Source organism: Schistocerca nitens, chromosome 6, assembly GCF_023898315.1.
Source record: "Schistocerca nitens isolate TAMUIC-IGC-003100 chromosome 6, iqSchNite1.1, whole genome shotgun sequence".
NCBI lineage: Eukaryota > Metazoa > Arthropoda > Insecta > Orthoptera > Acrididae > Schistocerca > Schistocerca nitens.
Window position 1 is genome coordinate 221,534,083 of NC_064619.1, and position 26,300 is coordinate 221,560,382.

Genomic DNA, 26,300 nt, shown 5'->3' on the forward strand with positions numbered 1-26,300 from the left:
TATCACTTGGTCTCCAACCCTATCTGCATCCAAAAAAATGTTACCTGGAGTCCACAGCACCTCTATCATCCCAAGACTCAACACTGCACACATCAATAAAAGATCTTCAGCAATCAGGTCATCGTTTTCGTATCTTATCAATGAATTCTCAGTTGTTTCCTTTACTGAAGGAATGTGAATAACAGATAAATTAAACAAAACCCCTGCTGAGGATATCTTTGATTATAGACCATTTTTTGGAGTAGAACTATATCATTCTTTGTTGTTTTGTACACCGCTGGAAGTTGTTGAGCGCTGCGTATATTTAGAATACCCGCGTAAACCTGTGCGGCACCCAGTTCAGAAAACATGAAGTCAGCTGCCAAACGGGGTCAGGGCGTGCTGTTAAACATACACAACTGTTGCATGACGTCACACGGCTACGCTTACATGTCCTACAGCTTATGAATATGGCATACCCGATGACTGATTAAAGACCATTCGTGTCCGTCATGTTAACAGAGCGCTGGAACCGCATGCAGGCACGTGTAATGCAATGCCGAGAAGCTCATGTCTCACGAGAAAGTGGTTAGCATACTGAATCCCTTAGTGGCAAGTAATTACCAGTTGGGGACCATGAACATGACTACATCTCCGGTAGTGATCGGAAACATCGACGTAGGTAAACATTAACTTTCGATAACATTCTGCAAGTACATTTTTTTTTATATTTTCCTCTGTCTTTATGAAGTACAAATACAAAAATTTCCAAATAAATGACGTTGTTTTCATGGTAAAATAATTACGAAATCAAAACACAAAAATGTTTCTGTTCGAGAGGCACTTAATGTTACACAGTTTAATGCAACAGCGGTGTAAAGTGAGAGGAATATTCTCACGTGTAAACAAAAAAAAAAGAAGGATTTAGCATTTGTTTTCATTCAGTACTTACAAACTTACCACCAGACTGGATTTACACTGATCAGTCAGAACAGTTGACCACCGATCTACTATCGACATAACCCCCCCCACACACACACACACAAACACACCACACCCCCACCCCCCACCCCCACCCCCCAGGCGAAAGCAGTGTCAGCTGACGAGGAATGACTGCTAGTCAGACCACCACACACGGTGTGAGCGTGCTGACGGTGTGTAGAATGGGGAAGGCGCCCGATGTATATGATTTTGACCGAGATCAGATTGTGATGACCGGAGGCCCGGTGCGAGCATTTTGGAAACTGCACGACTTGTCGGGTGTTCGAGTAGTACTGTGGTGAGTGTCTTCAGCACGTGGCGAAACCAAGGTGAAACCACGTGCAGACGTCGTGGGTTTGGGCGGCCGCCCCTGATTACAGATGTCGTACGTCGTAGGCTCGCTAGATTAGTAAAACAGGACAGGCGGCGAACTGTGGTGGAACTAATATGAGACTTCAAGGCTGGGCAGGGCAAACGTGTGTCTGAACAAGTTGTGCACCGAACACTCCTTACGGTGGGCCTCCAGAACCGACGACCCTTGCACGTATCAACGCTAACACCACGACATCAGCAACTACGACTGAAATGGCCACGTGACCATCGGCACTGGACGATGACACAGTGGTATACCGTTGCATGGTGTGGTGAATCCCGATACTTTCTTCATCATGCCGATGGGGGGACGCGAATTCCTCGCCTTCCAGGGAAACAGCTCCTTCACGCCCGTACTGCGGAACGTAGACAAACGGACGGCGGCTCCCTACTGCTATGGGGAACATTCACGTGGTTGGGCATCCATGGCTTCAACGGAGCTCGTGCAAGGCACCATGACGGCCAAGGATCATCGTGCACTGGTTGCAGACCACGAACACCCCTTCATGACGATCATGTTTCTCGACGGCAATGGTATTTTTCACCGAGACAATGCGCCATGTTACAAGGCCTGGAGTGTGATGGAGTGTGTGGTTCGAGGAACACAGTGGCGAGTTTCAATTGATGTGCTGGCTCCAAACTGCCAGATCTGACCCCATCGAATACATATGGGATTTGATTGAACGTGGCGTCAGAGCTCATCGACCCTCTCCCCGAAATTTACGGGAATTAGGTGACACGTGTGTGAATATGTGGTGCCAACTCCATCCAGCGACTTACCAGGGCCTCACTTCTTCCATAGCAGGACGCGTCGCCACTGTTATCCGCGCCAAAGATGGACACGCCGACTGTTAGGTAGGGGGTCATAACGTTCCGGCTGATCAGGGTAATTGCCACGTATCACTGGGAATTAGGGCGCGTATGCCGCATTTCTCCATTACTATCCTTTCTTAACCACGTTTGGAATAAATTTTTTTCCGTTCTATTTTTAAGTAGAATTTATAAATTTTAGTTAGGTTGGAGACAACACTTCGTAGAAACGCTACCGTCACAACTACGATGGAACCTTGTACGTTCGGCCCTCATTAATCCTTAACTCCAGATCATCTGGATCTCATTTCTTTATCACAGGTAGAATAACTGTACGCTGTTGAATAGCCCTGAAGTAATAATGGCAACAATCGACCATTACAATCATTAAATTTGAATTCAGCCAGCCACCATCCACGACCCTGGCACGGCATCAATTAATAAGCTGACACCGAGTTGTCCACCTCCGTGCACTCCCCCCCCCCCCCTGTTCCGCCCCCCCCCCTCCTCACGTTTCTTGAAAGCAAGGGCGCCCATACGATAGTTTGTAGGGGGAGGGGGGGGGAGGAGAGGGGAATACCTGGGGTATGGAATTTTTAATATTTTGGAAGACAAATTGCGACTTGTAAGTAAGAGGGGCGTTTGAAAAGTCCGTGCAAAGTCCGAGAGATGGCACCACCGGCGCGTATCGAGGTCATGTTTAGTTAGCAGCATCTTTGGAAAGAACGTACACCAAGTTTCAGCCATATTGGTCGATTTCTTTGTGTTTGTTATTCGTGTGAATCTAGGAAGTCGAGTGACTGTCAAAAAATGGACGAAAAAGAATTTCGGATGGTGATTAAACATTACTGTATGAAAGGCAAAACGCCTCAGGAGACTAAATAGAAGCTTGATAAACATTACGGTGACTCTGCACCTTCGATTAGAACAGTTTGTAAGTGGTTTCAAAATTTTCGGAGTGGCTATATGGGCACAAATGATGCTGAACGTTCTGGACGCCCTGTGGAAGTTACGACTCCCGAAATCTTTGATAAAATCCATGATATTGTGATGGATGACAGAAGAGTTACGGTGCGTGAGGTTGCTAGTGCTGTGGGCATTCCGAGTGAACGGGTACATAATATTTTTCATAAACATTTGGACGTGAGAAAGCTATCCGCAAGATGGGTTCCGCGATTTTTCACGCTTGACCAAAACGGAATCCTCATCGACTATCTGGAAAAGGGTAAAACTATTACAGGTGAATATTATTCATCGTTATTGGACCGTTTGAAAACTGAGCTGCAAGAAAAACGCCGGCGATTGGACCGCAAAATAGTCCTTTTCCATCACGACAATGCACCAGCACACACCTCAGCAGTTCTGGCCGCAAAATTAATGGAAACAGGATACCAACTCGTTTCAAATCCCCCCCCCCCATTCTCCAGACTTGGCTCCCTCGGACTACTATTTGTTCTCCAATTTGAAGAAATGGCTGCCGGGACAAAGATTTCATTCAAACGAGGAGGTGATTGCAGCAACTAATAGCTGTTTTGCATACTTGGACAATTCCTATTATTCGGAAGGGATCAACAAATTAGAACAGCGTTGGACGAAATGTATAAGTCTAAAAGGAGACTGTCAAAAAATAAAAAAGGTTTACCCCAAACACGTAAGTAGTTTTTATTTTTGCACGGACTTTTCAAACGCCCCTCGTAGTCATAAAAAGTTCCAGTTCCGGTCTTGTTAAATACCTGCGTAATATCGACCTTTAAATTATTTTCTTGTACTAAAAACACTGACTACGCTACATTTTTTCCTTCCTTGAGAGATGGGGCGGGTGGGGGAGTGCGCCTCCCCTCCCCTTCCCCCAGGCACGGTTGCCCTTGGTTGAGGGTGTAAAATGACATCACAGAGGAAGAAGGCGGTAGTGTCCATGGACGAAACGTTGGTTGCATTTATAGGATGATTAAACAAGAACTGTCAAAAAACGCTTCTTCTGCATTTGATGCTGAACTTCAGCTGTGTCAGATTGGAAGAATAATCCATGGCCACCCATTTGTGGGTCCACTGTCATATATTGCACACTGAGTAGAGAAACACCGTTAAAAAAATACTTTGTAGATAAAGTGCGATGGTGTATGTGACGTATCACGACTGACAGTGTCTGTAACCACTTGAGAAAGTGCGAAATGTTACTCCAAGGTGCTAGGCCAACACATACATGCAGTATTAGTGCACAGACATACGTATATCAACCTGATGGAGCTTTAAACCTTCGAAAATCTTTGTGGAAATAAATAAAAAATGACTGGTAACAGCATACTTGTTGTTTCACCCTGTGTCTTAAATGCCTCATTTACCGCACTTTTCAGATGTTTCTGTATGAAATAAAGACAGAATTTCATGTTTCACCGTGGCAGTTCACAGCCTAGATAGAGTTTTCATTCATTTTATTCATTTATTTATTTTTTATTGATATGAAAGTGACATTTTTCAACTTCACTAGCAAACAATAAAAAGAAAAATTAATTACCTTTTAGCATTGCATATTTCTGTTAAAGGATCGATTTAAAAGCTGAAAATTATTCACTGTAAATGAAAGGAGGTATAATACTTTTTTTTTAAATATTCTATTGTGTTGCTGACCAAAACCGCACGCTGAAACCTATAGAAACAGAGATTTATTTATGTTAGCTGACACGACGCACTCTGGTCTGGAGGCGAGGCAAAAATTAAAACCGTCAGGGCTTGGTCTCATAGCATTATCAAGAGTTACTAGTAACACAGATATGGTCGCTCCAGTAAAGAAAAGGAAAAGCCAGTGAATAATTAGATAGCCGTGTCAAAATAAACAGAAATGTATATGTAATAGTCTTATGATTGTTATGGTGGCCAGACTTGGTTTAAATACTTCTCTGCAGTTGGTTTCCAAGGCGACGAACAACATAATATTAACTTTACGCAGCAGGCTGCGATTTCCTCTACACTAATATTGTGATTAATCAGTGTCGTTTTCTCCGAGAGTCGCAGACGACATGCAGACCCAGATCATGATGTCGCTGCATAGCAGTAGGGTGAACGCTTCTCACGCTCCTTTCACTTGACAAGTCAATACGTAACGTATTCACATTATGTGATGATGACTTGTTGATAAGTCGAAACCAGTAAGCCGGCCGGAGTGGCCGACTGGTTCTAGGCGCTACAGTCTGGAACCGCGCGACCGCTACGGTCGCAGGTTCGAATCCTGCCTCGGGCATCGATTTGTGTGATGTCCTTAGGTTAGTTAGGTTTAAGTAGTTCTAAGTTCTAGGGGACTAATGACCTCAGTAGTTAAGTCCCATAGTGCTCAGAGCCATTTTTTTGAAACCAGTAATGATACGACTTGTATGACCTGATCTGGAATTAATAATAAAAAAAAATTACAAATTCGTCTGTGTGTTACGCAAGCCAGAACTCCCAATCTCTGTAAGAACCTTTTTTGCTCCTTTCAGCTAAATATCCCAGTAGATTGGGAGTAAGGCAGAGGGGTTTGCAATTGGGAATAATTGGGAGGGTCTTTCCAGTTCGAGTATTCGCTTGATGATCAAGGGAAACCTACGAGAACCTTGATGGGAACCAAGGATTGAACCTATTTCTAATGCGTTTCTGGACAGTCTTGCACGTCCTCCCAGACAAAATAAAAAATGCGTGTGTGTGTGTGGTGGTGGTGGAAGTGGGGGGGGGGGGGTCGAAGATGGAGGGCGGTGGATGGGTGGTGTATGTGGACGGAGTAGGGAAAGCTCGTGTACTGTGGCACAGTGGATTGTATCGGACAAGAGTTGTTTCTAAACTCTGGCGCTAGTGGCAGCACCTGTCGCGGCGCTGCCGTGCCAGCTATGGAGGGCCAAGACTGTGCACACAATTCGCAATCAAAACCGTAGTGCATGTCGGAGCGGCAACAAGTTAGCTGTTCCTAGTAAGTTTTTCGGTGCAGAACTTGAGTTTGGAATTTTGTGTCATGTGTGAAAGTAAGTAGTAATGCCGTACATTTTTATTGAACTTTTAGATGCAACTGATATGATTCTATAATTTATTGTTGCGATAATCTTTAGCCTAGTTAATAACAATGGTATGTGTGAGTTGTATCGGACAAAGCAATTTCAGGTTGTATCGGACAAAATAGACGGCATAAAAAACGTAAAGATTTACGTTTTTTTCCGTAACTGGAAAAATCTGGGCTTAAATAGAATGAAAATAACATGAAAGAAGTCGTAGAAAAAATCAGACTTTTTAAATTGACAGGGTGGCAAGCGAGAAATATTCAGTTCCAAGAATTACATTAGCTGATACCCTTACAGCTTTACAGGAAAACACCGCATTCTCCGTGAAATCTGTTTTAGGAAATTGTTCGACAATGATAAAAATTTAGAGGGAAGCCTTTGAGTAAAGACGAGTTTTTAAATCTAGTGCACGAATATGCATAGTATAACGGATCGACTGAGTAAGACAAAGATGAAAGGGACTAAAGACTTTTGCTATGGTTTTATGAAAAGACAGGAAGACGTAGGTCTAAGAACAGTTGAATCCACGAATTTTCAGCGAATAGCAGGTTTCAGCAAGGAACAAGTGACGGATTGTGTGAGCTAGTCGACAAGTTCGAGTTTATAACCATTCGTGATCGAAGTAAAACATTTTTTCAACAAAAGTGACACTTCTGCACTTTGGAATTTCATGTCCGATACAACCGTCCAAAAATTTAAACAATCGAAATACAAAGGGTCAAAAAGTATTTAAAAAATCAACGAACGTATAATATTATGACACACTTTTATAATCGATTTAGTAACGTATCATAGTATTGTTGAGTGTGAAAAATATTCCAGTATAACCTTCAGAAAATATTAAGATTTCGAATAAAGGTTCTGATAGTAACTGGCCTTTCCCTATGCGTGCTAATTCTTGGATTTGCGGGCTGTTGCAGTACACAGAGTCTAACTAACTTCCCTTTACGCTTTGAGGACAGGTTTCTTGCACCAAAACAAGAAAAAAATCCTAGTAAGCTTGGGTTCTAAAATGGATACCTTAAGCGCTACGAAGAAGAGAAAGTTGTTAATATCGAATATAGATTTAATTGTCAGCAAGTCTCTTCTGAAAGTATTTGTGTGGAGTGTAGCCATGTATAAAAGTGAATCATGGACGATTAACAATTTAGACAAGAAGAGAATAGAAGCTTGTGCAATGCGGTGCTACAGAAGAATGCTGAAGATTAGATGGGTAGATCACGCAACTGATCAGGAGGTACTGAATAGAACTGGGGAGAAAAGAAGTTTTTGGCACAACCTGACTAGAAGAGGGCATTGGTTGGTGGGACACATTCTGAGACATCAAAAGGTCACCAATTTAGTACTGGAGGGAAGTGTGGGGGGTAAAAATTGTAAAGGGAGAGCAAGAGATTAATACAGTTAGCAGATCAGAAGTTGCATTAGTTATCTGGAGCTGAAGAGGCTTGTGCAGGGTAGTGTAGCATGGATAGTCGCATCAAACAAGTCTTCGGACTGAAAACCGCAGCCAGCAAGAGCTATGAGATTTGTTCGTCTTAGATACTATGAAACACTCTCCTCTACTGCAAACTCTTTGCTTTCTAAATTTTTGGAGCAAATAATACGGACCAAACCAAAAAAAAAATCGAGCTACGAGCACTTGTTCAATACAGGAGATGTGTTTCACTGTAGCAAAGATGGTCAAGTGCTCATACACGCACTTGGAGCCCATGTTTGCTAGGCTTCCTTTTTATCCATACTACCTCCTCCAAAAATATGGAAAGCGAACTGGCAGCAGAATGGATGCGTTTCAGAGTATCGAAGATGATAAAATGCTCATAGCTCTTAGGACATGCCTTTTAGAGGCCTTGTTTACTTGTCACTTTTTTCTTGTTTTGGTGTAGAGATCCTGTCCCCAAAGTATAAATGGAATTTTGTTACACCCAGTATAAAAAAGTGTCCACGTATCAGGTACGAGAGCTTCGGTGATTCTTTAGTGCTCAAAGTTATGAGCGGAAAGCGGGAGAACATGTTAACAGCAGGAACAGGCTTGTGTACGTGTCGGCTTGGAGCTGCCTGTCCGCGGGACGCTACGGTTTGGTGCCGTAACAAGGCACATCCTGCATCAGTTTCCCCGCTCTCGCTCTCTCTCCACACCCACCCACCCACACACAGACACACACACACACACACACACACACACACACACACACACACACACACATAGGGCACCCTTTCGTCCACTTTTGCTTGCAGCGACACAAAGCCTAACTCCTGTGTTGTCACAATCGGTGACATCGCCAAGAGTTTATCACGGGCAGCGAAATCACAGGATTTTTGGTGACGTTTCGCTCCTAATGACTGCAGATGGCGAAGTCCTTGCGCAATGTACCACAACTTACTTAGCGCATCACAGTTTCGATTCCAGAAAGATTGCTCGACTGAGAATGCTATTTACACATTCACTCATCAAATAATACAACCCTTAAAAAATAATATGTTGCTACTTGGTATTTTTTGTGATCTCTCCCAAGCGTTTGATTATGTAGACTGCGATACATTATTAGGAAAGCTCAAGTTCTATGGAATTATTGGCTTTACATACCGCTCGTTTGAAGCGTACTTGACAACCAGAATGCAAGAGGTTGTGCTGAGTAATTCAGATAAAGTCAGAAAGGTAGAAAACTTTAATGATTGGAATAAAATAACAAAACAAGCCCAACAAGGTTTAGTTTTGGGTCCACTCCTATTCCTTATGTATATGAATTACCTTCCACTTAACATTTAACAAGCAAAATCGGTAATTTTTGCAGATAAATCCCATTAAAGCGAAAGTAACAGAAGAGCTGGTAAATGATATTTTCCAAATAATTATTAAGTAGTTCTCTGAAAATGGACTCTCTCTAAATTTTGAAAAAAGCACACTACATTCAGTTCTGTACATCAAATAGTCATACTAACAATTAACGTTGCACATAAGCAGGATTCAGTAAGTAAGGTAGAATGCTCCAAAATTTCGCTGAAATTGATGAAAACTTGAACTGAAAGACGCATATTACAGAGCTTATCAAACAGTTAAGTTGCTCTTTGTAACTCCTAATCTTGGGGAAAAAAACGTATCAACCTCCTCACATATTTTGCACATTTCCACTCAGTAATGTCGTATGGAATAATTTTCTGGCGTAACTCACCATTTAGAAAGAAAGTACTGACTGTCCAAAAGCGAACAGTAAGAAAAATATGTGGTGTTTATCCATAGACATCACGTAGAGACCTCTTAAAGCAGCTAGGCATTTTAACTAATGAAATTCGTGATAAATAATCCATCCCAATTTATAAAGAACAGTGATTTACATAGCCACAAAACTAGGCTATTCCAGTTGTTTCTATCAGATAACATGGTAAATTATGTCTGCAGTTATTATTGCTTTATGAAGTAATGTGTTACGTAATACTCATAAAGAGTTTCAGATACGCAATAGTACTTACCCACCAGTCCCCTTTCTTGTTTGGATTGCGCCGTTCAAAAATGGCTCTGAGCACTATGGGACTTAACATCTGAGGTCATCAGTCCCCTAGAACTTAGAACTACTTAATCCTAACTAACCTAAGGACATCACACACATCCATGCCCGAGGCAGGATTCGAACCTGCGAACGTAGCAGTCGCACGGTTCCGGACTGAAGCGCCTAGAACCACTCGACCACCGCGGCCGGCGATTGCGCAGTCATCCCACAGCTGATGGAAGCTGTGTTCAGCCCGAAGTGGTTTGCTCCATCCAAAACAGACATACACAAAATACACATACTTCATCCCACCCATACTCACATACGTACATATTTTTTCTTACACAGAAATACATACATAACATACGAGGGTGAGTAAGTCGCAAACAGGAATAGAGATATCAGAACCGCGTGTTCCAGCCTGCAATTTATTTACCTTTTCAAAATACTCCCCTTGTAAACATAAACACTTATCTCATCGACCGACAAAGCGTTAAAAGACTACGGCGTTCGCATCTAACGCGTGACCTCTCGGGATATAACAAGTTTATTTGGTTCCTTATACTGCTGCAGCGCACACGACCAATGTGTCGTGGGGGGTAGCGAAATACCCCTAGACGTGGAAACAATATGCCATCACTGGATAACCATGGCGGTCAGGACGCTCCTTGTTTGTGACTTTCTTGTCCTTCGCTGAATTCATGTGTCACATGAACAGAAATTTCCATAAAATGCAGTTCTCAGCACCTGTGGAACGAATTTCCCTATGGACGCGCTCTGTGGACAGTCCTTGTTCTAGACAGACATTGTTCTAGTCAGCTACACCTGCTAGCTTGGTCTGACTGCAGATCATTAACCCGGCTTTTGCGACTTATTTATCGAGTCACCCTAGTATACAAATACGACGATTTGTTAACGGACAATACTATCCCTGTAAATAAATTAAAATAGGTGTAATACCCCGGTTCCGATCAAGGTCGCCGTGAGGTTTCCGTTCATCATCTGGCGAATCCCAGTACTGGTAATATGCTTGTAATTATTTCCAATAGGAACCCCTCTGCACAGCTCCCAGCTTACTAGGATATTGGGCAGAAAAGATCGAAGTTCTTCAACAACCCGCTCAACGATCATGAGTAATGAATGAAAGACGCATACAAAAAATACAGTCTTACACACGACCAATAGGTAGGAGATATTGGGGCAAGTTGACGATGTTAGCAGTTGACTATTTTTAATAAATTACATTTCGGAGATAATTTGTTTTTCTCTGCGCGTTCTAATAAAGTTAACTTTTATTATACCAAGTGATATCAACTTCTATTTTCAAAATTATTTTGCCACTTAATGAAAGGTGATCCAAAAGAGAAATTCTGCGACAATACTTTAATTCATCGTTTCCCAGACTTTCAGCATCCGTGACCCAACTTCCAACCGTAACATTTATCCCCCCCCCCCCCCCAATACAACAACAATATCTAAACTATATGTGTTCTGAGTATTTTGACGCTAAAGCTACAATGTTACAAACATTAAAAATTACCAAGAATAAGTAAGTTTATTGCTGTTTCGCAACACCGATCCGCTACACTGACAAAACAAGTATCGGTCACCCACTCTCTGTCTAATAAGTAGTGCACAATAAATGAACAAATACCTCAGGAGAGAGCGGGTACAAAACGAACATTGCACGGCAGTTTCGTAGCGCGAGAGCGTGGGTGGGGGGGGGGGGGGGGGGGGGTTGAGTTGGAAGGAAAGTTTTCTTCTTTGTCTTCCAGTGCTAACAACTTAGGGTGAAAATTTCTTGTTATACTTTAAACTCGTGTTTGTAAGCGTCAGCGCAACAGAACTGTGTTAAAATTAAATTCACGCTATACGATGCGAAATCCACACTAGCCGGCAAATGAAACTATTCGCCTGCGAGAAAGTGATTCGTTTGCAATGAAATTTCCATGTACTACATGATTGCAAAACAAATGACTCAGATTAAAACGCTGGCCTTGAATATTGCTAATCTTTATCTCTAGTCTTGCAAACAATTACTGTACCAAAACTTATTATAATTACAGAGCAAACGAACGTAAAAATTAATGCATCTGACTTTCTGATAAAACTGCTTGAAAATTCACACAACATAGCACTTGACTGAAAACTTTTACTGGTATAAAGCCTCAGAACTGGTACTGATACTTTCACAAAAACACTGACAATCACTGTGCCTTACAGAAGGCATAAATCCTGAAGGTAATTAAATTTATTGGCATACCTGTGCGCACGGAACGCTCGTCTGCTCTGCAACCTGCTGCTATTAGGAATATTGATGTGACTGTCCAAAAATCAAATTTATTCGCCGTACTTGAGATTTGCAGTGAAAGACGGTATCGTACCAATTTTCACGGCCGCGCGGTCTCGGGCGTCTTGTCACGGTTCGCGCGGCTTCTCCCGTCGGAGGTTCGAGTCCTCCCTCGGGCATGGGTGTGTGTGTTGTCCTTAGCGTAAGTTAGTTTAAGTTAGATGACCTTACCACAAATTTCCAAATTTTTCCAATTTTCACAAAAAGGCTTCTCAGTCAACATCTCGCAACGTGCAATATGAGAACGCAAACACAGTCATGAAAGTAAATGAAAACGGGGAACTAATCTTAACAACTGATAAATGAGGACAAAGACAGTTTTCATAGTTCTCACGCCCAGATAAATTAGCAAAATACTTCTTAATAACTCTGTTGTGTATAATTGCCTTCCTTGACACTTATTTCAACTATCAGACAAGTCCATGTGCTTATTATTAAATTTCTACAGCAAACGTTAACCATACACAATGTTCTAACAGTAAGAAACTACACAGTTACAAATATACCGGTATATAAAGAAATTGGATTACCTTAACAGCTGGTTTTATCATTCTTCCACTAATACAGTCGCATCAATAACTTTCCTTAAAACCTATTCTTATAAAATTCCTTTTTAAATAATGCTGCATCCACAACAAGGCAGGTTAGCTTCCATCCCTTTTAAAACCAAGTATATAGCCTGACTGAAAAACACAGACGTTGATACTCTCTTCAAAATGAAGTAACCTCTCTGACCAAAGAATATAATATTACAGAAGTTTAGTACATTTATCAAATTCTCACATTCACATATGTGGTCAAAACTTCCTGAAAATCGTCCTGGCAAACAGGACAGCCCCCTTTCAATGGGCGTGCGCGCCTCTTACCGATCAGCTGCAGTGGTGAAAACTGCACACGCAAATAACGTGAGTTTGTGAATACACATTGCTGAGACATCCATCTTGAAATGTGGTAATTAGTTGTAGCTGTTTATAGCACGCAGTTAGTTGTGAAACACAAGACTTCGACGCGATTCTGACTTTCTGTGTCACTTTCACTTTTTTATAACCACAAACGTCGTGTATTGGTTGGTTTCCTGGGCGGTGTACGAAGGATGGAGCTTGTTCCCTAGAGGCCGAAGCAATTCCCTCGAAACTGATTGTGACAAAGAACACGATTCGGCAACCTGTCGAGTGTCAAGATATATTTTATTTGTATAGGAGGTGAGAACTGTGTTTGCATGCTGCCTGCTTTCACAGTATTGTAATGCACATTCATAAGAACTACAACGGACGACATGTGAATATTTCAATGAACGTTAAGTCAACACTAATATCTTCTAGCAAGCCGTCGACTTAAATTCGCCGTCCAGTGTTGATATAGTTCCATTTAAAGGTGCATTATATCAGTGTAAATGTGAATTTTAACTGTTTATTGCGTCAGAACGTATTTTGCTTTCCTCTCAGTATTTAAATCTCTTTTTTTAATTCATATTTTCTTCTTTTCAATAATCTCGCCTCCTCCCCCCCCCCCCTCCCCAATTTACGTTACCACGACCTACTAGGAGCGCACGCCCCACAGGCTGCGAAACTTTTCTTTAATTGATATAACTCTATATCAGACTTTTTATTATTAAATTTTCCTGTTTAAAAGTTGGAGCAGTCTTGAACCCAACATGTGTAGAATTTGCAACACCACATTCAGTCTTCTCGTTGGGGCGTCACTTGCAGGACACCGCACCACAACTTTTTTTTAGAGATATTTCGTTATTTTTCTAAATGTTGTTCCACGTTGTGTGCTTCATAATCTTCACAGAAGAGCTTATTAAAACCCCTGCACTTTGCGTACAGTGACTCTTCATATTTTTAGAGTTCCGTGCTCAGTAGGCAGCAACGGAACCAGTATAAAATCGCTTTGTTGTCTGTATGTCTGTTGTCTGTCCGTCCGATTTTTAAAGTCGCCTTTTATCGGGGTGGGATAGGCGCATCAAGCTGAAATTTATATCAAGTACTACGGTCTATGGTCCCTGGGCAGTGCAAAAAATGTAAGCTTCTAACAAGAAAAACTCCATCGCACCTCTCTCAGATTTAGTAGGAAGATGACCCTGTGGACAGCCCGACAAAAACTGAGCATAGATCTAGCATGAACACAGAAAGAAGGTGTACCGAACTGTGAAAGAAGAAGCAAAATCGAAACGGGGAACGGTCTAAGCTCGGCGCGTGTAACATCGAGCAAACTTCAATAGGCGCGGCGTCGTGGTTATGTGGTCATGGCGTTTGACTTCGAAAGGGGAGACCCGTGTTGTTTTTCCCCAAAATTATGAACTGTCGCTCCAGTCATTGATGTGTGTGTTCCTTGTATTCATATTTGTGTCTCTGTCGTGGTGTAGAGCTCGTATCCAACAGCGAGGTGTAAGGAGGGGACCTCCGGACGTATGCACCTCCTGTTTGTTCCACACAACTACAACATGCCATGTATTACTTTTGCGTTCCGTTCTGGAAGTTTTGTTTTGACTCTCGAATTCCTTTGTTGTAACATGATTCACACTCGTTTATTGGTTGTTTTCATTTCCGCGAGAGGTCCATGCGGCCTCTCGCCTGTTCTCACTATTTCAAATGGCTCTGAGCACTATGGGACTCAACTGCTGAGGTCATTAGTCCCCTAGAACTTAGAACTAGTTAAACCTAACTAACCTAAGGACATCACACACATCCATGCCCGAGGCAGGATTCGAACCTGCGACCGTAGCGGTCTCGCGGTTCCAGACTGCAGCGCCAGAACCGCGCGGCCACTTCGGCCGGCCTTCTCACTATTTCATCCCATTTACTTGCGACGGTAATGTATTCTTACCACACGACTCATATTCTATGACCAGTGTATAGTACGACAGTTGCCAAGACAACAGAAGCAGAACGGACACGTAAACGACCTAACGGAAAGTTCATAATTTTGTGAAAAAATGGAGCACTCGGGTCTCCCGCTTTGCAGTTCAACGTAGTCACCACAACTACGACGCCGTCGTCCTTGCAGTTCGGTCGATGTTGCACATTTTGAACTTGGACAGTACATTGTTTCTATTTTGCTTGTTTTTTCACAGTTCAGTACAGCTTCTTCCTGTTGCCAAACTTGATCTGTGTTCAGTTGCTCACGCGCTATCCACTGGCCCATTTTACCACTAAATCTGAGAGGGGTGCGATGGGGAGTTTCCCTTGTAAGTAAAAGCAGTCAAGAGATATGGCCATTTATGTGACGTATTTTACTACTCGCAAATTCACTCATTAAAACCTATAGGGTACTTACCGTTGTCATAGAATTATGAAATTTTAAAAAACAGGGTTTCACAGTACAAGTACAGGAAAAATCCCAAAAATTATCAATTTCTTATTATATCACATAAAAATATTTTCTTTTTACTTTTTCCGTCTTTATGTCCGTCCGTCTCTGGAATAGGTGGGCGTATCAAGATGAAATTTATGTCACATATTAAGGTCTATCGTCCATTGGCGGTGTAAAAGATTTAAGATTCAAAGTGAATTCAGTCGACAGACAGGGCCATTTATGTCAGACATTTTGATACTCTAGCCGAGCGGTTCTAGGCGCTTCAGTCCGGAACCGCGCTGCTGCTACGGACGCAGGCTCTAATCCTGCCTGGGTCATGGGTGTGTGTGATGTCCTTAGGTTAGTTAGGTTTAAGTAGTTCTAAGTCTACGGGACTGATGACGTCAGATGTTAAGTCCCATAGTGCTTAGAGCCATTTGAACCATTTTGATACTCGCATACTCACTCATCAAAACCTGCAAGGTACTTCCCGTCGACCTAGACTCATGAAATTTGGCAAGAAGTAACGTTTCGTAAAGAAAGTAAAGGAAAAAATCCGAAAATTTTAAATTTTAATTATATCAGAAGAAAAAATATTTTTGTCATTTTTTATCCATCTGTTTCACCATCTGTTAAGACCGTTATTCTCAGGAACGGTTGCCGTATGACGTTGAAAACTTCGTCTGTCCATATTAAGGTCCATGGTCGGTTGGAGGTGTAAAAAATGTATACTTCTACGTCAATGCAATTATGAGATATGGGCATTTATGGCACATATTTTGACATTCGGAAACTCACGCATCAAAAACTATATGGTACTTTCTGTCGACTGTGAATCATGAAATTTGGCAGGAATTAGGGTTCACAGTATTAGTAAATAAAAAAAATCCGAAAGCGTTAAATTGTAATTACATCATAAAAAAATCTTTTAGCCATTAGAACTTACAATAAATTTATCATCCGTAAAAAGCATACTAGAGAAATATTACTGCATGCAAACATAAAATATAAGTTGTAGTCTTGTTTTCGTAAATAAATAAAAATATTTTGTTAAATCTTGTCACTCTACATAATATATGAACTGAAGTCCGCTGCTCGCTTCTTTTTGTATGTCTGGGCTAGTCCCAGAAACTACTTTAGATGTTCTGATACGGTCTTGGAATTCCCGGAACCGATATCTTGCTAATATCGATATCGATAGCAGCCAAATATCGTCGAGATTCTCGATTTCTGCAATGGATGAACTGTCTACATAAATAAATGTGTACATAAATGACTAGTTTGTACAGAATTCTCGGTGCGAAAATATTTTACATATGGCCCCTCTTAGACAATCTCTTCACATCGAAAATGTCTAGCTTAATGGAAGCAGTATCTGTTGAAGGTCCTGGTTATGCATTTTGCTCTAGCTCATGTTCATTAGAAGACTCATTTGGAGTTTCTGTGGTTTAGCCTTTACGTGCTGCAACCCGAGTAGGAGAATTTTGTTACGACAGATTGGGGGGTTGGGTTGTTTTGGGGAAGGAGACCAGACAGCGAGGTCATCGGTCTCATCGGGTTAGGGAAGGACGGGGAAGGAATTCGGCCGTGCCCTTTGAAAGGAACCATCCCGGCATTTGCCTGGAGCGATTTAGGGAAATCACGGAAAACCTAAATCAGGATGGCCGGACGCGGGATTGAACCGTCGTCCTCCCGAATGCGAGTCCAGTGTCTAACCACCGCGCCACCTCGCTCGGTGTTACGACAGAGGACCGTGCAGTTTTCCTTGCAGCAAAATTATACTCATTAAACACAAGGGGATAATAAGGGTCTATCTCACGTTCTTTGAACCTGCTAACTGCTGTACTGACTGCAGCTACTTCGAAATAAATCGTGATCGTTAGTTGACGACGTCGACGACTTGGATAATTCGGGTATATTAAAAGTCTTTGAATTTTGGAGAAGTGTTAACAAGAATACGGCATGAATAAATAGTGGCTGTGAAACACATATTGTTTATTTATTAATATGTAACAAAGAATAACCAAGTATATTACGGGTTATTTCTCAGTAGTGTACTGAAACTGAGGACGAAGCTTATTTGTTCTTCAAATCCATGTCCGCAACTCGTGGTCGTGCGGTAGCGTTCTCGCTTCCCACGCCAGGGTTCCCGGGTTCGATTCCCGGCGGTGTCATGGATTTTCTCTGCCTCGTGATGACTGGGTGTTGTGTGATGTCCTTAGATTAGTTAGGTTTAAGTAGTTCTAACAAGGGAACCTCCCCATCGCACCCCCCTCAGATTTAGTTATAAGTTGGCACAGTGGATAGACCTTGAAAAACTGAACACAGATCAATCGAGAAAACAGGAAGAAGTTGTGTGGAACTATGAAAAAAATCAGTAAAATATACAAACTCAGTAGTCCATGCGAAGATAGGCAACATCAGAGAGGCTGGAGCGCAAGCTGCTCCGTGGTCCCGTGGTTAGCGAGAGCAGCTACGGAACGAGAGCTCCTAGGTTCAAATCTTCCTTTGAGTGAAAATTTTAATTTTTTATTTTCAGTTTATGTGACAAACTCTTACGTTGTCATCACTATTTTGGGAGAGATTATCACATCTACAAGAAAACCTAAATCGGGCAAGGTAGAAGAATCTTTTTACCCATTCGCTAAGTGTACAAGTTAGGTGGGTCGACAACATATTCCTGTCATGTGACGCACATGCCGTCACCAGTGTCGTGTAGCATCAGACGTGTTTTCCCGTGTAGGAATGGGTTGACCTATGACCTTGCGATTCGGTTCCCATTGGAGAGGCACGTCCTTTCGTCTACTAATCGCACGGTTTTGCGGTGCGGTCGCAAAACACAGACACTAAACTTATTGCAGTGAACAGAAACGTCAATGAACGAACGGACAGATCATAACTTTGCGAAAATAAAGCAAGTAAAATTTCAGTCGAGGGAAGACTTGAACCAAGGACCTCTCGGTCTGCAGCGACTCACGCTAACCACGGGACTACGGCGCTGCTGAGCTCGCACTCTCCTTGATGTTGCCTATCTTGCGTATGGACTACACAGTTTGTATATTTTACTAATTTTTTTCACGGTTCCACATAACTTCTTCCTGTTTTCTCGATTGATCTGTGTTCATTTTTTCACGGCCTATCCACTGTGCCAACTTATAACTAAATCTGAGGGGGGTGCGATGGGGAGGTTCCCGTGTAAGTTCTAGGGGACTGATGGCCATAGATGTTAAGTCCCATAGTGCTCAGAGAGCCTTCAAATCCATTTTATCTTATATGCGAAGCAAACAAACAAATTTCCGACATCGTGATTGACTTGGAAACTATAAACCGGAGAGATCAAGGATATGCCAGTATCTCGACGTTTCGGTAAGAAAACTACGGCAGCGCATCGTCATCTTGCCTTCCTGCTTCTATCTCCAGTGTTGACAGTTAGCAAGGCCGTGCGTACTACGACAATAACTTCACTACTGAAGACTTCCCTACCTACAAAAAGTGAAACATGCATTCTGTATTATGCCATGTAGAATTATTTACTTTCTTTCTGCTGAAACATAGTCACTCTAACTACAGAATCAATATTTTTGTCCCATTCTCAGTCGCATTCCCTGCCATAGGAAACAGTAAAAACTACACGTAAACTCTCCCTATTTTACACGTTATAACACAGAAAGTAATTACCGTACGAGTACCACACTTGGTAGCATTAACGTCCGGAGTATGGGGTGCATGATTTCCATGCGTCACATTTCCAACTGCGGCCACCAGAAGCCGTGATCAGTCATCGTGATTCCTAGTCTCACACACCTGACCAGTCACAGTGCACTTGTCGACGCGTCCACATGAGCTCCGATAAAAGGAGCAGGGCATTATTGGTGAAGCTCTATTATCAAAACAACAGTAATGCTGCAGCTGCACTTCGAGAATATCGCCGGCTCAAAGTATTGCGGAAGGGTTCTCTTTCTCCACCTGCTGTACGGAGCGTGATGAAGAAGGTCGAATCAGCTGGAGAACTGGGCGTCACTCCGGGATGAGGCCGATGAACAGTTGCACCACAGGTGTTTGATGAAATGGCTATTGCTATGGCAGACAGCGCTGCGTGCAATTCCCAATCGTTAGGCGGTGCGTGTGCTGTCAGGACAGTTGAACATCCCGTTGACCTCTGTACGGAAGGTGCTACGAACCATTCTGAAATCATATCCGTACTAGATCCATATCGTACAGCAGCTTGCACCACAGGACGCACAACGACGTGTTGACTTCACTCTCCACTTTTTCGCAAGGATTGAAGTTGACCATCCTATGGACAGACGAAGCTCATTTTTCTCTGACGGGTGAGGTGAACACACAGAATAGCCGAGTGTGGGAATCTTCACCTCCGGTCACTGTGCATGAAGTTCCTCTGTATGGTCAACGTGTCACCGTATGGTGTGGCTTCACGGCTATGTTCATCATTGGCCCAATCTTTTTTGAACAGGTTGGCACTCAAGGACCAAAGACGTACAGTGTGACTGGTCAGGGTTACTGCGATATGCGTCACCAGCATGTCATACCCGCCCTACAGGAGAGAGACGCATTGAACTCTACAGTTTTCGTGCAAGATGAGGCCCCTTCGCACATCGCTCATGAAGTTCACCTTCTTCTCCGAAACTTATTTGGAAACGATCGAATTATCAGCCGATCGTTTCCAAATGCTTGGCCGGCACGACCACTTTATCTCACTCCCTGTGATTTCTGGTTGTGGGACTACCTAAAGCACAGGGTCTACCGTGGGAACATACACACATGTGCTGACCTGAAGAGTGGCGTATCAAGGGAGGTAGCAAACCTACGGACATGTTTCGTTCTGGTGTGCAGAATACAATTCTGCGCTTTCAGGCCATTCTGGGCACTGCTGGGCACCATATTGAGCCCCTTCTGGTAGCAGTAATGGTACCGGTATGCAATGGTATGATGTGCCCTAAGAGCACATTAAAAGCTTTCGATTGAATTGAATCTGCATTATTTATTTTCCCCATGTCCTTGAGATTAATGCTACCGAGTTTGGTACTCTACGATAATTAGTTTCCGTGTTAGACGTGTCAAACAGGGAAAGTTTGATCATAACCACCCGGTACGTTTTAATTTGTGTGGAAGAAAAACAATCCGATGCGATCCAATAAGATCAACACTTCCGTTATATGTAGCAGCAGTTCGGCAAATCAATATTTATTCTACTGGAATAATGGTCCAACCGATATATAACAATCGATACCAAGTCTTGTCGCCGGCCGGAGTGGCCGTGCGGTTCTAGGCGCTACAGTCTGGAACCGCGTGACCGCTACGGTCGCAGGTCCGAATCCTGTCTCGGGCATGGATGTGTGTGATGTCCTTAGGTTAGTTAGGTTTAAGTAGTTCTACGTTCTAGGGGACTGATGACCTCAGAAGTTAAGTCCCATAGAGCTCAGAGCCATTTGAACTAAGACACGTCGCCTGACAATTTACATTAACGTTACTTATCAGTGATAAACTTACCTCTATGTAACACAGTTTACCTGATAGTGTAAATAGTTTCGCCTCTAGGTTACAGAAATGACTTCTCAGTTTGTCTTCAGCTAACGAAAGAAGACAATGGTTGCATTTGAATCTGAAAAATGCCTTAAATTTGTCCGCACGTGTAGCAAACGCTTTGTTACTCAAATGTTATACTCTCTTTCTTCTTCACGATGTAAGAAAATTTGTCTGACTGCTTTGCGCTTCCTGAGTACTCTTCCCAATAATACACAGTCTTCAAAATGACTCAAATGGCTCTGAGCGCTATGGAACTTAACATCTGTAATCATCAGTCCCCTAGAACTTAGGACTACTTAAACCTAACTAACCTAAGGACATCACACACATCCATGCCCGAGGCAGGATTCGAACCTGCGACAGTAGCGGTCACGCGGTTGCACACTGAAGCGCCTAGAACCGCACGGCCAAACGGCCGGCACACAGTCTTCCTTCTCTTTCCTAACTTCCATCTACTTTGGGAGCGTCAAAATCAGTAGAGTTTCAGATCGAGTACTGCTGCCTCTACTACTCAGTCGCGCCGAACTGAGCCGCGTCTATTATAGAAAAATTTTCCTTGCAGCGCGCCGGAACTTACATCGCGCCAATGAACCACATAATCTTCCAACAAACTGTAACAATAATTTCAAACCTTTCCGAAACTTTTTGTCGCTCCCCCCCCCCTTCCACAAAAAATGCAAATGAAAAAGTTTGTCGCTTACTATATTTTGGATGTAGTTCTGGCATAAGTTCCTTGTCAGACGTGAGAATTAAATTAGTTACTTCACTATTATTGAGTCAATTTCTGACACTATCAATATATACTACTGAAGGAAACTACAAAATTATGTTGTTGTTAAATACACAGTGTAGGAAATATGGCGCGATAAATACTAAGTTGCGTGAAAAATAATCTTTTCTTAAAAGCTTAAATTTTCCTCAGTTACAACAGCACAAAATTTATATTGAATTATAAGAGGTGTCAAAAGGTAGTTCTCGTATAATTCTATAATATACAGTTGCCAAATTATAAAAAACACCCCTTTCATTATATGTGTTCAGGAGTGTACCGCACTGTTCCTAGAAAAACATTCCACGTCTCAGGCAGCGGAAGACGCAAGCGTATTGTGAGAGTTTTTAGTGTCACACCGTGTGAAGCGTTTGTAATAGGCGTATGGTGGTGCTCCGTAGAAGCATGGCCGTAAGCTAAGTGCGTATAAGTAAATTTGAAGGCTTCCGTTGCCGTTGTAATTGATGAGATAAACTTCTGCGGCATCAGAACTTTTGCACTGCTCGAGCGCCAACTCTCTGGTGTATCTTGTTCAATATTCCACATTTGCCCTTGCATGACTGAACACTGTCGAAAGACCTTGTCGCGTTCAGTTATAAATCCCTATTTTTCCGCGCTTTTTCGGAGAAATGGAATTATTACCAGGCAAAAATCGTCAGGTTGCTGCTGGCGGGTCGTCGTCATTAGTAAATACTGAATTGAGATACTGACAGAGACGGGAAATCCAAACTGTTGCTGTTGGGCCGTCTTGGTTGTTGCCCGATAGCTGTTTATGTTCCTCGCTCTCCGCGAATAAGTGTTTATTTTGGTGATAACGGTTAGCCACGAAGACGGAAGCCTGTAACTGTCATCTCTATCGAAACTGTACTTATTCTTTGATATTTCGAATGCTTCACAGACGTTTCTTCTGTAAATTTTACTTTTTCTTGCTTACACGCGTACATTCCTAAAATCCATAACCTGCTCACATTCTTCTTGGAGCTCCGCCAACACTGATTTTACCTTTTGTCTGAAACATGTGTCGCGTTAGTTATCGTTAAAGCGTTCTTTGCTGTGCTTCCAGTTTCGCTTACACATACATTTGTCACAATCGCACGACACTTCATATGCTCCTGCAGTGTGAAGGTGTCTAGGCATGTCCGTTATTTGTCGGAAAAAATCTTTCATATTGGTAGTGACTAATGAAAACCAACTCAGACGCGTTATTATATATTTATTATGTTATGACGGGTAGTATTATACATTTGTTATATTACGAGTGGTTTCGTTCGTTGAACATCTTCAGGTTACCGATCTGTGCTGCAGTCATGACATAAATAGTCTAGTTATCCTATGTAATCGGCAACCTGAAGATGTTCAACGAACGAAACCACTCGTAATATAACAAATGTATAATACTACAGTTGAGGTGGTTTTAATTAATCATTAACATCAGCTGATGTGTTCAACATGATCAAGATCATTTCTTTTATATTGTGACGGATGAAAAATGTAGTCCCTAAATCCATCTTCCGAAGGATTTTGCGTATGTGGTTGTTTATTCTAGTCACGAACGGTAATCTGACAATATACAAGAGACACCTCGTTCTTCTTGTTTGTATTATTATTATTGTTATTATTTTATCATTATTATTGTTATTATTATGATTATTATTATTATTATTATTTTCTCATTCTTTGTAAGCCCTTTTTGTGAAAAGCGCGTTATAGCCGTTGGCCATCAATGTTTCCGTAAGGAAATCTAGTTACTATCACTGATGCTAAATGCACTCTAAGACAGTGTTCAGAGCAATTTGTTTCCGGGCTGAGTGGTGTTGCTAAAGCGGCGTCTAGGTACCTGTATGTGATGGTAGGATTCCTATAAACTCTGTGCCCGTAATGTCTTCCGTAGATGAACACACCTAAAAAGGAGACGCCGAACTCACTCTCCAGCTCCACGCTGAAACCGACTTTAGGATGAATGTTGTTCTGAAAATCGTGGAATTTATGTAACTTTTCCCTGTTGTGTCAGCATACACAAAATGTGTCATCTATGCAGCGCATCCAGAGAGATGGTTTTATTTACGCATTACTTAATACCTCTTTTTCGAGAAGCTCCATAAAAATACTAACCCTGCCAATTTTAGGGAACATGCTGTTTAACGTAGACCTCAAACCATATCGCAGCTTGGCATTTTTTTGAGGTTAACAATATTTTGCCGAAGGTGAAGGAAGGGATACATGACAGAAACAGATCTTAAAAATAACCGGACATTGAGCCCTAGGAGAAACGCGTTGGCTGCTGTACTTCGAGGAAATTTCCCTTTCTTCCTTTCCCTTTCTTTTCAGGTCCTGATTTGTCCAGTAAATGTCACCAAAAATAAGTCAGTACTGGAACTGCATAATGGTGTCATTTTGGTGGTCTTCAGTCAGAGGACTGGTATAGTGCAGCATTCCCCAGAAGTTGGTCTCTTGCAAATCTTCTTGTCTCAGCATAACTACTGCAACCTTCACATTTGAATCTGCTTACTGTATTGGTTTGGGTTGGATTGGGTTGGGGGTTGTTTGGGGAAGGAAACCAAACAGTGAGGTCATCGGTCTCATCGGATTAGGGAAGGACGGGGAAGGAAGTCGGACGTACCCTTCCAAAGGAACCATCCCGGCATTTGCCTGGAGCGATTCAGGGAAATCAATGAAAACCTAAATCAGGATGGACGGACACGGGATTGAACCGTCGTCCTCCCGAATGCGAGTGCAGTGCTAGCCAATGCGCCACCTCGCCCGGTACTTACTGTATTCATACTTAGTAAACCCTCCCTTCATTACCAAATTGACTATTCCTTCAAGTGTCGGGATGTGTCCCATGAACCTATCATCTTTCAGTCGATTTGTGTCATAAACTTCTTTTCTCCCCAGTTCGAATTCAGTACCTCGTTATTGGTTATTCGATCTAATCATCTAATTTTCAATATAGTTCCGCTGCGCCACATTTCTTAAGCTTCTATCGTCTTCTTATGTGAACTGCTTATCGTCCACGTTTCACTGGCCTACAAGGCTACACTCCAAATTTCTTCAGAAAATGATGTACATATGCAGACTGAAGCGACAAATGAAAATTTGTACCAAGGCTGGTATTCGAACACAGGTCTCCTGCTCGCTAGACAGATGCGCTAACCACGACGCCATCCTGGCTTTGCACAGTTGCATGGGCTACGGAAGGCGCTAGGATAGTCCATGCAGTTGGGCAAAGCCAGGGTGGCGCCGTGGTTAGCGCATCTGTCTAGCGAGCAAGAGACCTGTGTCCGAATACCAGCCTTGCTACAAATTTTCATTCGTCGGTTCAGTCTGCATACATAAACTATAGATGTTTCAGACTTTTAAGGTCTCTGGAACAATGCAGTTCAGTTTGACCTACAGAGAAGACTTTCTAAGACATATATTCAGTGTTAATGAATTCCTTTTTATCAAAAAAATGTTCAAATGTGTGTGAAATCGTATGGGACTTAACTGCTAAGGTCATCAGTCCCTAAGCTTACACACTCCTTAACCTAAATTATCCTAAGGACAAACACACACACACACACACACACACACACACACACACACACACACACACACATGCCCGAGGGAGGACTCGAACCTCCGCCGGGAACAGCCGCACAGTCCATGACTGCAGCGCCTTAGACCGCCGCTCGGCAGATGTTGAAAGTGACCACCATTCATTCTTGGCACTTCTGGACCTTGCTCAGCAAGTTTCTGAAGGCAGATCGAAGCTGGACTGCTGGAACTGCTGCAGTCTTATCCGAAATGTTCTTGAAGACTATGAGGGTTGTTGCGATACACCTTAGACTTGAGAACTGCTGGCACAAAATAATCGCACCTGATAGATCAGGTGACCTGGGTGGCCAAATTGGGCCACGACTAGACTGATCCCAGCCAAAAACTCTGTCAGGCGTGAAGACTGGTAAATGTGCTACAAGGTTCGACCGGTTGTATGGGCTGTTGCTCCATCCTGTTGTAAGTATTTTAGGTCTTTTCCTCCTCCGTTAATGCTGCCACAAATTCACGTACAACCGTATCTACTCGTCTGGGCCACTTTTATTTGCCCCACCCTGTATTTACTCTCCCTGAGCTTCAGTTCCCTTTCCAAATTTCTCCTTGGTTTCCTTTATTGCCCTGGCAGGGCAAAAATGGAACCTCTTCTCATACCCTTTTCAACCACTGCTCTCCTCTCATGACCTTCAATTCTCATAACTGGAGCATGATTTCTGTACAATTTGTAGACAACCTTTCGCTCCCTTTATTTTACCCCGTTACTTCCTAAATTTCAATGCGAGTAGTATTGTATTATTATGATGTGTTTGACGTGATAGAGAGTGACACTGTTTGATTTGTGTTTGTTGGCAGACGGACGCCAAGATGGTCTTCGACGTGATCCAGCGCATGGAGGACACGGAGCCCTTCTCCGAAGAGCTGCTGGCGGCGATGAAACGCCTGTGGGCGGACTCGGGTGTACAGGAGTGCTTCGGTCGCTCCAACGAATACCAGCTCAACGATTCTGCCAAATAGTGAGTACCCCGTCGCTCTCTTCCGTTTCCAGTGGTCGGAGCTGGCCGCTGTCACTGTGCGGCCCAGTACTTCCAATACAACAACAGACAACACTTGTTCACTTTGCTTACGAATCCTGTATCCTGTTGCCTTTTGTAAAG

General features: G+C 42.6%; 1 protein-coding gene across 1 annotated transcript in view; it reads left to right on the forward strand.

Moving 5' to 3' along the window:
• LOC126262446 (guanine nucleotide-binding protein G(o) subunit alpha) overlaps nt 1–26,300 on the forward strand; it is a 543,526-nt gene that overhangs the window by 336,488 nt on the left and 180,738 nt on the right. The window contains exon 4 of the mRNA XM_049959099.1: nt 25,999–26,159. Coding sequence (XP_049815056.1) covers nt 25,999–26,159 — 161 coding nt within the window. The remainder of the gene's footprint in view (nt 1–25,998; nt 26,160–26,300) is intronic.